Here is a 16,304-nt window from a genome sequence, read left to right on the forward strand (position 1 = left end):
ATTTCTTAAAAAAGGAAAGAAGTAGCAACACTATTTGTATGTTACAAGTCATCTCCTGTAAAACTTAGGAAAAGAGCTGTTACACTCCTTTCTAGCAAAGCTTGAACCCCTTAAATGCATTTCTTTGGGTACATCTGCATTGTACAATATAGTATAGTTAGAACTTAGCTTAAAAGACAAAACCAAACCCACTGATTTGGGAAATAATAATGGTGGAACTGGGGTAGACTGGATATCTATAATAGTATTTGTTATATTATCTCTGTATGTGTGAATATCGGAAAGTGTTATTGCTGCCACAGCTAGACTATTTAGGAACTCAGGTTAGCATATTTTAAAGATATCTAAGCTGTTTCCAGGACAGTATAGATGCATTTTCCATTTTTTCTAAAGGCGACATTTAGACCAAATATAACACATTGTTTTGCTTTTGCAGGAAGCACATTATCATCTTGCCTTCATTATTGCAGTATGTGCTGCTCTTGTCATATTTGCGGTCATGTACTTACTTTTATGTATTGAATCCCTATTTCGGAGATGGCTAACGTTATTTGGAGTTATGATTTGGATTTGCTTCTTAATCATAGGATATGTATCTCTTTTTGAAAAAGAAAATGATTATCAACTGTGGGAACAGGTACGTATGTCTTGTTCATTCAAGTACTTACATAGAACCGGTAGTCAGTATATATGAATGTGTTTGAGTGTTTTATTTTTTCTGGATGTTATAACAGCATAATATTTTTTTTCTCGAGATTTAGGTTCACTTTCCTAAATTGGTTTTATTGGTTTGTTACAGTAAAATTTAGTTTGTATTCTTTATTATAGTGAAAATACAGTTCAGCTGAGAAAATTGGATAACTGCATAAATCTATGCAGCAATTGCATCTTTAAGTTGTAATTGAGTTGTATTTTTATTTAAGATTTTTGCTAAATCTTAATTAATATTAATTCATCTTTGAGAGAATTTTTCATTAATAATACTTGTTTTGTTAATTTATATGGGTCAAAGTGGTGTTCAAGAAATGTATAAAGGAATCTCGAGCTGGGTGTGCCCTAGGGAGCATGTTTTCAAATCATTGGGAGAGGTGAACAATAAGAATTAATGACACATCCTGGCATAGCTGGGTGTGGCTAAAGTTCATTGCTTAGTATATCTGATCAGAAGACGGGCGATTTCATGATGCCAAAAATATCATAATCTGTAGGAAACTCCTCCTAGGCTCTCATAATGTAAACAGAAGAGTTTTTAATGAAATAAAAATTACTTTTTATCTTGTTTTACTGACTCTTCCCCTTCCCCTCTTTATTTGAGATAAAGAAAGATATAAATTATCAGTTAAACAACCAAAATCTGATTTGTATTATAGCCTTGATCCAGCACTGTGTATTTACAGTTGCTATTCAGTATTTTTTAACTTAAGGAAGAAGCTGTTACCTTAGGAAAAAACAAAATTTACTGTTCTTAACTGTAAGTACAAACATGTAACAAAGCAAAATTTGGTTTTGCTGCTTTCAGTGCTACAAGCTAATGTCTTGTGGTGTTGTCATGTGGTAATAATTCATTATTGTTGATTTAAAGCCTAAAATATAAGGAGACCCTAGATTAGAAAGTAGAAGTAAATAGGTTCATTTCAGACTTTAGTCTCAAGTTATGGCTTTATCGCTAATTAAAGCTACCTATTTAAATGCAGGTATAACCTTTGCTTGTCCATGCTTATAAAACTATTACACAGCATTCAGAACATTGTGCGACAGGGGTTGTATGTATGGCAGAAAAAGATACTATTTTTTTTTTAGTCCAGCTAAAATAGTAAAGATGAACATGAGAAGATCACTTTTGTAGAATGAAAACTTTTATTTGCTTGTTTGTTTGTTTATTGCTGTCCCAACCAAGCTATCTATTCTGGCAAAACATTTAAGTGCAGACTGGGCCTTGAGACTTCCTTGAAGGAAGCTTATGTCTGGAATGGCACAAGTTGAGTTGCAATGATGAGATGGAGCTGAGCCAGGAACACTGCAATATTTTCCACTGATCAGGGTTGTTAGTTTCCATATATATGACCTAAACACTGTAACAAATCTGTAAATATGGATTTAAATTTTATAGACCTTCCTTCTGATCCCTAGCAGTTTAGTGGACCATTGTGTATTTTGTAAAATCTGTGTAGCTGTATATGTAGGTAGTTAGTGGCAATAATGATTATTTTCTTGTGTCAGCACCACAAAGTATTGGTTGGATTTTTCATTTTTATCAAATATGGAGTAAACATACACATGTGATCAGGTGATGTTAAAATTAGAATAATAACTTGGAGAAGGTGAGAAATCTGATTCTATTCAATATTGCTATCCTTGTAACACACTGTTCCTGATACATGATGTACAAAGTGAACTTTCAGCTGTAACAGATAAATTAAGGATGAAGGGCAAGGACAACTGAAAAACTTAAAGGTGATATGTCATGTTAAACTGCCTTATCTATAAATCTATAGCTGCTAACTCCCTCAAAGCTTTTTGGGACTGCCACTGTCCTTATGGTTTTAATTGTGCTTTTGAAACGTCAATATTTAATAGTTCAGCCTGAAAATGAGCAAGAATACTGCTACTTTCCTCCTTGTTCTGTAGTGATTTTTGGCAGGCACCTAATAACATGTATGTGTGGGTTTTTTTTTTCCTTTCTTTCTTTCTCTCTTTGTTTCCAAAGGTGCCATTCTTTCTATTCATAATCTTCACAGTTTATACCATGCTACCCTTTGGGATGAGAGGTGCTGTGATAATTAGTGTTCTTTCTGCTCTCTCCCATATTATTGTTCTAAGCATCATGGTAAGCATGACTTCTCAGGAAAATAAGGAATCCATTCTATTTCAGGTAAGGAAATACTACTTGGTTAAGTAATTAAATACTGTAGTCATATTACCATTTGATATTGGCATAACTATCCTCTTTAGATAAATTCCAAAATTCCACATGGATGTTTCAAATTAATGTATTTGGAGCTTGGGCCCAATGTGTTTTGCGTGCTTTTCATAAAATTGCAATTATTCTAATCTATAATGAATTTTGGTTTTCTGACCTACGTGGAAGAAGCATAATTATTATTTTAATTTTTAACTAAGTTACTCAAAATATGACAAACTTTGTCACAATCATTCTTCCCAATCTGTGCTCTTTCAGATGGGTCTAACTAACTTCATCTGGCACTGCTTACAGGGTGGATCAAAAGGGCTGTTGCTGCCCTGGGGAGTCAGCAGAGCCTGGGAGTGCTAGTGGGTACTTTCAGGGTTCCCAACACTTATTAACAGGGTGTGTTCAAAGGAGCACTCCAGCTCTTTTGATGCAGGTGTGTGTCAGATTTCACATAGCATGCTGATGCATGAGTTTGTAGACTGGTTTGTCCCTAAATCAAACACTGGTGCCTGCAAATAAATGTTAAATGATATAGCAGAATTCTCTGTTTCATTGTAAGTCTGTATGTTCATACAGGAATGCCCGTGACTGTGAAAGTTAGCTTATATTTCCCAGGTACATCTGGCTAATTGCAAGACTATGATTTGGTGTGTGACAGGGTAAGAGAAAAATTGAATGTGACCTGGGATTGATTCTTTTTAAGGGACTAGTATGTGTATTAGTGAAGTATCAATGACTGTTCTGCATTAGGTAATTATTTTTCTTCTTGTGCAGCTGCTTGCCAATGCTGTCATTTTTCTTTGTGGTAACTTGATGGGTGCATTTCACAAACGCCAAATGCAGGTTGCTTCGTGGGATTTGTATAGATACACATTAAAGTGCATTCAGGTCCGAATGAAACTGAAGATTGAAAAGAGGCAACAAGTGAGTGAACTAATTCATGTTCTGAATTGCTTGTTTTCTGTTCTAAAGTCTATCATTTTATAAGGTTGGTGACTAATGAATGTTGAAAGGCTTGGTCCAATCTTTGTGATATCCACCTAGTGTCAAAAATAAAAGTTGTGCCATTTGTAACAAAAGAAGGAAGTTAATGGGAGGAAGCTGTTCTCTGTGGCTTGTCTATATGAAAATCACAGTATTTGTAACAGGAATGTAATTGTCAGTTATTTTAGTTACTTTTTTCCTAGTTTAAAATGTTACCAGGACTGGCCCAGGGTAACTTAAAAGAACATGCCATTAATGCCTTAAAAATACTTGTAAGGTAATTTCAGCAGTTAGCTTCATGCTTCCCTTGGTTGCATTTTTTTTGTTTTGAATTCCAAAGTATTATTTGTTCATGTATTTTCTTGTCTCACAAACTATATTTCTTTTGCTAGAAGGAGAAAATTGGAGCCTAAGGGAGAAAAAAAATCATATAATAGATTAGAGTATTTGAGTATGACATAATTTATTTCCATAAACTCCAGTGGTGTTTAAAGAATAAGCAAGGAACATTAATTTCTTACTGAGGAAGGATTGTAAAGAAGTATCAAAGCTGAAACTAGGCACCTTTCCTCTTTTATCCTGGTATAAGTAGGGTTAAGAACCAGCAGTTCTAGAAGGCTGATGAGTACCAAGTTTCCTGGCCACCAGTTATTAGATAAAAGGGGCTGAAAAGCGACTGACTTGATCAAATTGAAAAGAAGAAAATGCCACACTGCTAGTGCTATCTGTCCTCTGATGGTAATCTTCTGAGATGAGGTGACAAAACTGCATGAAAGTCCTGGCAGAATTTCCCCACACAGCAGCCAGGGAAGCATCTGATCAGCTTGCACAGGCAGTGTGCTCTCGTTCTTTGGGCAATGTGGTAACTTGCATGTTTGTTTGGGTTTTTTTATGGTTGCTTGTTTGAAGTGTAGATGTGCTTAAGTCTATGGACAGCTTTCTTTTCATCTGTGTTGTAATTTGTCACACAATTTTGAGTCTCCTTTTTGCCACCCACTTTTTCTCTGTGAAAACAATGTGAGAAATGCAGTTTAGGGTTCATCATCACTTCCTTGAAAACTGTGTAATGTGTCAGCTTCAAATGGCCCTGTTATATTCACTGGGGCTCTGCTGCTGTCAGTTTAAATTGTTCCCCAAGGTAGACTCTCCTAGTATTAGAATGCTAGAGGAGGGGAAGGATGTGTTTCTATTTCTGGGGCCTGTCTCAAACTAAATTGCTGTCTATACCTAGTGTAGGCCAGTACTTGATCTTCAAGGACTCCCTCTTCCCACTGTGATCTCAAGGCATTTCTTTTTGGTGGCAGGCACTGGTTAAGTAACCCTGGCAAGCTTACTGCCATCAGTATACTGCTGCATCGGGTGCTCAGGAAAAGGGGACAAAGATCTGGTCCAAAAGGACAGCATTTTACTCAGTTACACAATGTGTTGACCTTGCTGGCTATGTCATCTGAAAAAGTTCCTGCTTGTAGCTGCTCCATGCAACATTTCCTCTTCTGTGGTGACTCTGTCTCTGGGGCATGAGCGCCCTTCCTGGGTTAAAAGTAATCCCTTTTTGTCTTCCTCTTCTGCCCAGCAACTTAGCAGGGTCTTCTTTGAAGAACAGGCTTTTAAGTCAAAGCAGTGTAAACCAGTGCACTGAATAATCAAACAATGTAACTAGTTTTTGAAGAGTCTGTATTCTCACTCAGTTCAAAAGACTTTACTTCAGTGGCATCAGTTCCTGGTTCACTTAAGCTATAGCAGCATGTCATTGACAGTTTTGTATCTGTTGTGGCTTTTCCAGCATTTGAGAATTCACAAGGGTTTTTAATACTGCATAGATTGTTTGTTATAGAATATAAGCTTTTACCAGAAGCTTTATCAGATGGTGCTAACATAACACTGAGATTGGTCGACAAAATAAGATTTCATTTATCCAGAAACTGTAGGACTGAATACTGAGTTTTTGTGTGTTTTACAGTTACAGAAAGATGTCACATCTAGGCACAAGGAACAAAAGAAAAAAACATGCAGCACCTTTACTTAACTATAAAATTGGTGATTTTGAGAACAGAAATGTAAAAGTCTTTTCTGGAAAACCTGACATGCATTACTCAAAAGCTGTTTGAATTAAGGCATTTTATTTTTTAAGTCCTTGCAGTCACTAAAATCCTGCAGTTTCAAATTTACTGTGTTAAGAATTTTGCATCATTAATTTTTTCCCCTCTCCTTTTAGGAAAATTTGCTTTTATCCATACTGCCAGCTCATATCTCTATGGAAATGAAGCTAGCAATCATAGAGCGACTAAAGGAAACTAATGATAATAGGCAAATGCACGACAACAACTTCCACAGTCTATATGTAAAAAGACACCAAAATGTTAGGTAAGTGGAAATTCTAGAAGTAATTGTATTAATATGAGCTGCTGATTCTTAACAGTGTACATGGTCCAGTGAAATTAAAATTTGGAGGTAGACTTTCAGGCTGAAGTGAGCTGCTTTCCTGTTGTGGGAAGATAATGTGTCTTGAACAGATGTTCTGTCTTCTAAATCAGTGGAGATACTTGAATACTTTTTTTCTGGAGTTGTTTTCCAAAGAGAGAGATGCTTTCTATTGAATGCATTTTAATATGCAAGCTGACTGTGGAATAGACATACCTTCATATTTCAATTATGTTGTTTTTTCCTTTTGTTCTCGTCTAGCATTCTTTATGCAGACATTGTAGGATTTACTCGCCTTGCCAGTGACTGCTCTCCTAAGGAACTAGTAGTGATGCTGAATGAACTTTTTGGAAAGTTTGATCAGATTGCAAAGGTAGGTGTTGCACTTTGTTGTGCAGTAGGGATAAAGGCCACCATTGGAAAAAAGAAGTCACCTTTTCCGCAAGACAGAAGGCAGTTGGTGTTAGTTCTTGTGAAGTCAGGAAGGGAAGACTGCTTTGGCTTTAAAGCTAACTAGCAAAATCACATTAAAACAAAATTTAAAACAAAAATGCAAAATGTAGCAAGTTGTTACTGTAATTCCAATTCTTGAGTCTGGAGGTTTATCTGTATCATTCAGGGAATTGTCTGATGGCAGTAAATGATTGTAACAGGGCTGTAAGAGGTACTGTATACAAGCTCTGTTGAGGAGCTTTGCTGTGTTCAGTTAGGATTGTTTGTTGGATCTACAAATGGAGAACTCTCAGGCACATATTTAAATTCATAAATGCAGTCATATTGCATCAGACCAAGCAGTTCTTTAGCTCAGGAGTAATAATTAGTAATGGATACTTACAGAAAAGTAGAAGAATGGGAAGCAGATTAAAATGGTCCCTATTAAGACATACCCTCACAACTGACTCTTCAGGCTGGCAGTAGTTCTTACCACTTCCAGGTGCTGCTTGAGGTTAATTTCTTTCTAACTGTAACCACAAACTCAGTTTTTGAGTTTTCCAATCACAGGGACTGTATCATATACACGTTTGCATGATTGACTCTGTGTGTCTTTGTGATGATTTCTGTTACCCTCTGAAACTGACTCTAATCTTGTATATATGTTCCATTGATTTTTTTCTGTTAGTATTATGAGGCAAATGTGGCTTTAGGAAAATAAATGCTGCATTTTGTTGCATCCTATGTGACATCAAAAAACCAAATACCAACCCAAATTCTGGTTCTAGAAATCTAGCATTGGTAAAGCATGAGTCAAGACTAGTGACTACCTATCAAAACTTCCCATGGTTTAAAGATGTTGGTTTGATTTCATAGTTTACTATATTTGGATGTACTGAATGCAGATTATAAAATTAATGGACTTGGAAAATCTTGATTTTGTGAAATTCTAAAAATTCTTCAGAAAAAGTCGGAAAACTCTAAAATTATTAATATAGCAGAGGAGTGAAATTGCTTTAATTAAACCTTTGTGGATGTCATTGAACAAATTCTTAAATATATCACTGATTAAATCCTGGCTAAAATCCTAGTTAACCTTTGACTAAATGACATTGCTAATCTTTGTATTTATATGAATTCGGTTGCTGTTAAAACTTTAAGTACTGGCAAATAAGGGAGTCATACTAACTGCATTGTAATTGTATTGTTGCGAAGCGGCTATTGAGAACACAGAGAATAAGTCATGTGAGCTTAGTTGCCATGAGCTTTTTATGCCAAAGTAGAAGCTGAGGTCTTTTGCAACTGTTCCTCAGATAGAAAAATAGAAAAGATTCCAGATTCTGAGTGATATGTTTTAATTTCTCACTCCTGTCTGCAAATTGCAGCGTTTAAAAAATGTCTGGATTTAATGAATCAAGGTCTTTTGCAACTCTGTGGTTGAGCCATAAGAAAAGATTCCTGCTTTTTGTGCTATTTTTGTTCTGCCAGGGAGTATTCTCAGTCATCTTTTCCATAATGTGAAATGTTGTAGGCTCCAATTTACCTAATAAAAGTCGATGGCTAACCTGGACACTGAGCTGGATACTGAAGTCTAACAGCTCTAATCTCGGGCTAGTTTCCCCTGCTGATCTCTGAAACTGAAGTGCAGGGCTATCTAAGCTTGTCACTTGCTGCAATGCTCAGAACCTACTGGATGGCTTAAGATGGTGGAGGATGATGGATGTTCTCTTAAGGCTTTGACTGATGAGGGAAAACAGCTTAGTTTGGTAATTTGCCACTGATTTGGGCTGATTTTGGAGTTGACTGAAGAATTGCTGGGCTGTTCCCACAGCAGGAAGGGTTGGGCAGCTGAAGGTGTCAGCTGGCCCAAATTAAGCCATCTCTACTCATCAGTCAAACTCTATACAGCCTTTCAGAATTAGCCGTGGTTTGCATGCAACCTTTGTAGTTAAAATTCTTCAGTAATGTTTTAACAAAAGACTGTATGAGGAGCTCTTTGCTCTTCCCCTTTCTTCTCTCCGGCCAGTCATGGGCAGCAGTATCCTCTGTTGCACAGTTAGGAAAAAGTTTTCTGCTGCCAGATAGCATTACGGGTTTTTTTTATTAGCGATAGCAAACTGTAGTGTGTGCCAGCTTCCTCTTTAGTCATATTTCAAACAAAAACCCCCCATTTTGCTTCTGCAAAGCTACCAGGTTGGGCGTCTTGATTCCTAACTTCTCCCTAAATTCTGTGCAGGTCTTATGACCCTGCACAATGTTCCTTATGAGGCTGCCATGCAAAAATTGAGGAAAAGGTGAACAAACTGCCTAAAATTCAGGTGTTAATAAAAATGAAGATTAAAAGATAGATAAGTAGATTTCATCCTTTAGATGGTAAACTCCGTGACAGTTTTATTTTTATTTAGTTTCTCAATAGCACACAGTTCCAAGAATAAAGTCAGAAACTAGTAAGATGATTTTATTTCAGAAATGCTTGAAGTGGTCATTTCTGTTACCCTCCAGTGAGCAATGTCCAGGCATTTGGATGAGGGAAAAGAGAAGTAAGCTCTGCTTCAACAAGGATTTAATGAAGCCTGACTTTCTCAAAACGATATAGACAAGTCCTAGTTTTGGTGTCATTAGCCTACTTGCAGTTCATTTTTTCCTGTTAAATATGTTTACCATAATTTCACAGGAGAATGAATGCATGAGAATAAAAATCCTGGGAGACTGTTACTACTGTGTCTCAGGCTTACCTGTGTCCTTACCGGTTCATGCCAGGAACTGTGTTAAAATGGGACTCGACATGTGTGAAGCAATAAAGTAAGTATAGCACAGAAGACTTTCTAATGTATCGAGGCTATGAAGATATTGAACAAAGTCATTCTTAGTTTTCTTGTCAACATTCAAAGTGTATTTATTAGCTGTAGTTGGGTAGTTATGCATTGTGTCCTAAGTTTGTCTCTTGTCTTTGCATTAACTGTATAATGAGGCTAAGCCTTACCAGATCTCCAGGAGGAGAAGAGAAAATCAAAAGTGTAACTTACGCTCTAATACCTTCCTCCCTCTATAGGCAGGTGAGAGAAGCCACAGGAGTGGATATCAACATGAGGGTTGGTATTCATTCTGGGAATGTGCTGTGCGGTGTGATCGGCCTCCGGAAGTGGCAGTATGACGTCTGGTCACACGACGTGTCCTTAGCAAACCGCATGGAGTCCGCGGGCGTACCTGGGTGAGGATCTTCCCTTTTGGTGCTGATTCATTCTGTCATCATGGTTTTCATAACCCTGGTTTATGACTCTGGAATTTGTAACTGTGCCATGACACAAATCCTCATAATGGGATGATGACAATAGGACAAATGTGTACTTACCAGAGGTGTAAAATGTTAATATTTTCTGATTTTGTTTTCAGTTTCTATTCTTAGGCAAGTGACTGCTTCTTGACCTTCCCTTCATTGGAGAAACTTGTGCGTCTTGAGCAATGCATTATGTTGACTTAGTTAATTCATGTTGCACACAGGGATGATACTGTATTTGTAAGTTTAGCTAAAGAATAGATACGCTACTTATGTCAACAAGGGAAAGCTGCATATTTACCTAGTGTTTCTGTCAATATATTGGTCAGTCCCACTTGATTTATATTAGCTCTATATTTACCACCCTCCCCCCCCCAAACCACAAATAACTCAGAAATTAAAATGCAGCCTGATGAGGAGCACCCAAGCAAGGAGAGTTTGGAGCTGTTGGTTATTGCATATTCTCTCTGTGTAGCATTTGTCATGGGCAGAACAAGAAGGAAAGTGAGTGGTCCTGAGTAGAAGAGCCGAGGCATCAACAGTAATGTAACTTGCCATATGTTGCTCAGCAGCGCAGAGGATTGTGTCTGAGGTTGATATTCATGCTGCCCTTTTTAAGATGGTCATTGAAAAGGACAAATATAAATGTTTTTTAAAAACACTGGCATTTTATATTTTCCTCATTTGGGAAAGTATACTCTTTTTATCCTATTTTCTAAGTTGAACCTGGGGATAAGAATTCATCTAAGAAACTTTTTTTGTAGTCTGCACCAAAAAAGACCATATTAAGATTTTCTCTTTTTCCATTCCCAAATGAGACCATGATTTTGTAGGTTCTTGGTAGTCTGTGCAAATTAGTACTTATTAATTGAATGGCATTCATGTAGGAGTATGTTTAAGCATTAAGGTATTGGTTTCTTTTGGAAAGTGATTCTAACCAGTGACATTATAGGGATTCTTATTATCTCTGTGCCTCAGACAGCTTTTAAGTATATGCTTGTAACTTAACAAATTAATTTCTGCAAAGTGATAAGGAGATATGAATATCAAGTTATTTTCTTGCATTGGTGACCGAAACAGAAAGAAAACTAATTGGACCTTGGTTAACAGTTGCAATACCATCCAGGTTGAGTGTTTTAGTGTGTTGACTCTGTGATTAAACAAGAATACAGTTGTAAAGTTTCTTTTGTTGCTAAAGCAAGCAACGTGGCTCTGAGTATGGCACGAAAACGTACTTTTCTTAGTCACGTTTAGAACCATTGCCTAATCTTGAAAATTTTGATTATTCCATTACGTTCTTCATGCTTAAGTGTGATAATCTGTTAAAGAATAAAGCTGGTTTACATTGGCATGCTGATTCAGAAACATTACACTTAATACTTCCTATCTATACATGCCTAGCACTTGCTTAATCATGTGTTTCAAAACTAGCCAGAGGAAACCTTCCTCTTGTGGAAGACTGAGCCTCACAGGGAGGAAGGGTTTCTATTTGTTATGCGGATGTTGTATTTGTTTTCTGCTCTGCAGAAAAATAATGTGTCTGGGATTCCCCATTCCAATGTGAGCTAGTCCTGCTCCTTTGGAAGCAGAAGTTTAGTTGTTAAGAGCAGTTTGAGGTTTTCATTTAAAATAGGAAGTATATATATTTTGGGTTTCTGTAAATGAAGGAGTTCTAAAGACTTTTGAAAGGATGCAGGAAAACTTCTAGCTTTATAAATATTTTATTTCCATTGACAGAGTATCCTTGTTCATCTTTCTGATTTTAAAAATTATTTGCATTCATAACAATGTAATACACTATTAAAGAAGAAAGGACTAGCATAAAACCAAAATTAAAAATGCATTTATGACCAATTGTCTGTAATATGTGTATGCCTGAAAGATCAGAATATGTTATTCTCAGGTCTGTTAGCATAGGAAATTGAGTGCAGTATGTTAGGTATTCTGTACTATCATGGTAAGTGCAAGAATGCATGTTACAGCTTGCCTTTGAGAGGCCACTTTAGCGGTAGCAGCTTTTGGTTATGTGCTGATCCTGGAATCCAGTAAGCATTAGTAACTGCTGAGAAATCATCAGCACAGTAATTTAAATAGAAAGAAGTTTGCAGTAAGATCTGAAATATACTACCGCAGTGTTTGATTTGGGGAAGAGGAGAGAGGAAGCTTGGTAAAATGGAAAGTAGTGGATGATGAACAAATATACTGTCTTTTGAGATAAATGGAAAAACACAGAAAATTTGCTGCAGTATATGACTGTGTTTTAAGGCTGAGTTAATACAGACATCACCCGGTATGCCTCAGTCCCTATGGGAGAAAACGATGCTTTAGAGCAAGCTTTAAAATTTCAGATTTGAAGGTTCGCCTCGATTGCAAAACGGCATAATCAAGGTAACAATTAAAAAAACATTTTTTTGAGAAAATTACCAATAAACAATGAAAAACATGCATCCTCTGTATTCCAAAACTCTTACCTTTTGGCTCCAAAAAGATTGAGGAATTTTTTATATTTCCTTGTGGGAAGCCACAGGCAGTGGTCTCCAGGTCTTGGCTAAATTATCTTCAGGCAAACCTACGTGCAGCATAACAAAGTAGAGGAGGATGGGATAGTGATCCCCTTGCTCTCTGTAGTTAGACAGGAGTGCTGCACACTGTCAGCTTCCATTCTGGAAATGTTCTATTACCAGCTCTGTGCTGAGGGGTTTTAGGACCGACAGCACAGTGTTTAACCCCTCCAAGCCAAAGAAAAGTGAGAAAATCTGTGGGAAGATGAACAATGACAAAGTAGAATATAAGAAAAGAAATGCTATTTTATGAACACACTCAAGCCTCCTGTTGAGAAATTCTATGCAAAGATATTACTCATAATTTATATAGAAATACATGATTTGGGATACTGAACTAAATAAAATTTAAGGGAAACTGTGAATGGGTACAGAAAAATACTAGCTGCTCCCCTTAGAAGTGTGTTGCTGTGTTATGCTCTCTTCTGATTGTTTCAATCACAAAAGACAATTTTCAGAATTACCCTCCTAGCTGACCAAAAAAACCTTTTCCAGCTTTTTTTTCCAGACTTTGTAACCATCTCCTCCCCTCCTCATGCATTTCTAGCATAAGACAATCCTCACTTGTGTTATGTTTCTGAGCTTTCCCTGCAGCTCTTGCCATCTGAAACAACCTGCCTGTGAGTCTGTCTTGTCTGTCAGACCTCCTCTGATCACATTTCTTCTTGTTTCTTATATGTCTCTGCTTATGTCAATTTAATTTTATACTGATACTATCTCATTCTGGGAAGTGGTTTTTAGCATACTTGCTATGAAAGATGTGCGATGAAGAACTGCAGTAAAGGATTGCGAATATGGTTTTAAGTACTGGCAGGATTCTGCATTTGGCTGCCAAAGCACAAGATGGCTGAAAAGCAGAAATGTCAACTGTGGCCATTGAAATGTAAATGAAATGCTTAATGTGACCTTTCTGTAAGTGTTTGGGTCTCTTGTTCTTTCTCCCCTTCTCAGCCGTGTACACATCACTGAAGCAACATTAAATCACCTAGGCAAAGCTTATGAAGTAGAAGAAGGGAATGGACACCTGAGGGATCCTTACCTCGAATCCATGAATATCAAAACCTACTTAGTGGTTGATCCAAGGGTATGTATATGTTTTTAAACATGTATATTTATTCAAATATAGACATACATTTTAAGTACATAGGTGCTTGTGGTGCATACACCTTTTTAATTCAGGAACAGAATTAAAGCATGGTGCGAGTCATCTGAGTAGCTTGGATTTGGGACCTCAGATCTGAAAGCATGTCCTACTGTTTTATGACATGTCTATTAGCTTGAAGGTAATAAGTGATATGCTGAAACCTCATATGTGGTCCACTTAGAGTAAAAAAATACATATTTGACTATGTATTTGCATGAAGTGTGTCTCTCACAAATCCAGGTCAAAAGGTGGGATGAAGTAATGAAAGAATACCTGTACTGTGTGGCCACTTTCAGATAAAATATTCCCTGTAAAATAGCTTCTGACATCTTCTTCCTCACTATCTTAAATGTGAGATTCACCTTCTTTTCAAGGTGTAATGTTAGCAACTGTTGATTGCCCTTTTAGAGCCTGGTAACTGCAAACACCTGGAGTATTGCTATTTTGAATCAGCTTGTGGTTGATGAGTGAAATATTGCAAGAGAAAAAAGAATGAAAATGACAGACTACTTTCCTTCAGGATCTTTACAGGAAGAAACAGTATAGAGCCACTTTTAATTAGCAAGAAGTCAATCTTATCTTTGTTGCATGTTTTATATATTCATAAATACATAATCCCCCCTACAGGTACACAGCACTTATTCTCAGAATGAGTATCTAAGTCTATTAAAGTGGTCCCTGCTCACTTGAAGATAGCTGTGAAATGTTAGAGAATAACCAGTCATTGATGTATTGGTTTATTCTGTAGTTTTAGCTTCCTTATAGACCCACAAGGGTATTGCTGTATACCCTGTATATACTGCCTGACTCTTCACCTGTGATGTAGGGATATAATCTAATTTCGAGTCTGTAATTTGTGGGATCTTCTCCTAACCACTGTTTTGATACACCCTAGCTCAGGAATTGGGAATCTTTTTTCCCCTGCTGTTGTGCTGACTGTAAGGAAATTGTGTCTATTCATAAGATTCTGCAATCTCTCGCATCACTGTAAATAAACCAGGAAGTTTGAATGTTGCAGTGTTACAAGCGAAGGCTTGTAAAGAGAGCTGAAGCAAATTCATTATGTCATGATTTGCTTTACGTCACATTAATTAAATAAAGGAATCGAGGTTGGCTGACACATTGCTGATAGGTGTTTAGAGTCCTACTAAATAGCTCGATTGTATAGTCCTAAACTACTCAAATACACAGAGCTTCATTTATTTGTAATTTGTATAATTTTCTGTTTTCTAAATGAGTGTGTTTTTTCTGTTAGTCCAAACAATGCGTATCAAATAATCATCTCCCTAAAACAAGAGTTAATGATGGGCTGAAAATGCGAGCATCTGTTCGGATGACACGTTATTTAGAGTCCTGGGGAGCAGCCAGGCCCTTTGCCCACCTGAACCACAGGGAAAGTGTGAGCAGTGACTCTTCAAGTTCACAAGGAAGGCGAAGAAAGGTGAGGTTTGAAGTAGTGATTGTCATCCTACAATTGCAAACTGCTCCTCATGTCTATGGTGTGAAACTCGAAATCTGACATGGTTTTGGGGGCTGAATTTCTGCTATTACTCTTGGTGTTAAATGTGTACACAGAACTAAGAAGGTATCTGTCAACAATTATTTCTGTCAGACCTTAACAGTATTCAAACTCTGCCAATCTCTAGCATGCTATACTCATAGTAAGCCTTCAAAGTAAAACTTTGAAACGATCTTTTTTTTCCTGACATTCTTCCATCTTGGGGTCCTGCTCACTACATGTGTCTTTGGAAAAAAGATAATTTATCCCAGACTCCAGACGCACTCAACATTTACTTAAAATGTATGGAAAATAAACAGTCCCTCCACATGCTCTGCCTGCAACAGGATTTTATCAGTAAAGAATTTTTAAGAATAAGAATTCTTAAGATTTTTAAGATTTTAAAATTTAAGAAAACTCTTTTTTCCTTCCCTCTGCCCTTCCTGAAAACTGAAAGGAGGAGATGTGCATGCTTTTAGCTCTGCTCCTGGAGATGCAGCAAGGCTGTACTACTCTCTGTGGACAGATAGCTGTAGTAAATTTTAAATTAAGTATCCGTCCATTCAGGTTTGTGGAAGCAGTTTCCAGTCTACTTGCCTCTGCTGATGTTAGTTATTTCAGTGTGTGGAGAAAACTAAGAGGGAAGATCTGTTGGATTATTTTCTAACAATTTTTTTGTTCAGAAAACACTCGTTAAAGCAGAAAACATTGCTGGAAAGGGTTAATTTTGATAAGCTTTTCTATTTAAGAATGGTTCTTGATTGTTATTTGTGAATAAAAATGTTTTTGGCAGCTTCCTGAAGTTTATTTTCAATAGTTGTTTGCCATTTACTGATTGTGTAACTTTTTCTTAATTCCTTCTATGATTTAGGAAATACCTTTGTGTTCTACTGGGCACCAGAGAACTTCTGATAGGTTTGTCAAGTACTTTCTTTTTTTAAAATACATGATCCTGTGCTCTTCTTGCAGTTCAGTGTACTGTAAGCATGTGATCTTTTGGTTGATTAATCACTGTATGTATGGTATTCCTGCATTTGAAAGGTTAAGCTAAATCTTTGGCCTTTAAAAGACTTCTC

General features: G+C 36.9%; 1 protein-coding gene across 5 annotated transcripts in view; it reads left to right on the forward strand.

The window, feature by feature from the left end:
• The window catches only part of ADCY7 (adenylate cyclase 7), a 68,246-nt gene that overhangs the window by 34,938 nt on the left and 17,004 nt on the right, over nucleotides 1–16,304 (forward strand). For all 5 annotated transcript variants that reach the window (XM_052795390.1, XM_052795394.1, XM_052795392.1 and 2 more), the window contains 10 exons: nucleotides 437–637; nucleotides 2,708–2,872; nucleotides 3,686–3,835; nucleotides 6,111–6,259; nucleotides 6,578–6,689; nucleotides 9,423–9,550; nucleotides 9,801–9,959; nucleotides 13,538–13,670; nucleotides 14,986–15,171; nucleotides 16,100–16,143. In XM_052795390.1, coding sequence (XP_052651350.1) covers nucleotides 437–637; nucleotides 2,708–2,872; nucleotides 3,686–3,835; nucleotides 6,111–6,259; nucleotides 6,578–6,689; nucleotides 9,423–9,550; nucleotides 9,801–9,959; nucleotides 13,538–13,670; nucleotides 14,986–15,171; nucleotides 16,100–16,143 — 1,427 coding nt within the window. The remainder of the gene's footprint in view (nucleotides 1–436; nucleotides 638–2,707; nucleotides 2,873–3,685; nucleotides 3,836–6,110; nucleotides 6,260–6,577; nucleotides 6,690–9,422; nucleotides 9,551–9,800; nucleotides 9,960–13,537; nucleotides 13,671–14,985; nucleotides 15,172–16,099; nucleotides 16,144–16,304) is intronic.

The sequence above is a fragment of the Harpia harpyja genome, chromosome 9 (genome assembly GCF_026419915.1).
Source record: "Harpia harpyja isolate bHarHar1 chromosome 9, bHarHar1 primary haplotype, whole genome shotgun sequence".
In the NCBI taxonomy this organism is placed as follows: domain Eukaryota; kingdom Metazoa; phylum Chordata; class Aves; order Accipitriformes; family Accipitridae; genus Harpia; species Harpia harpyja.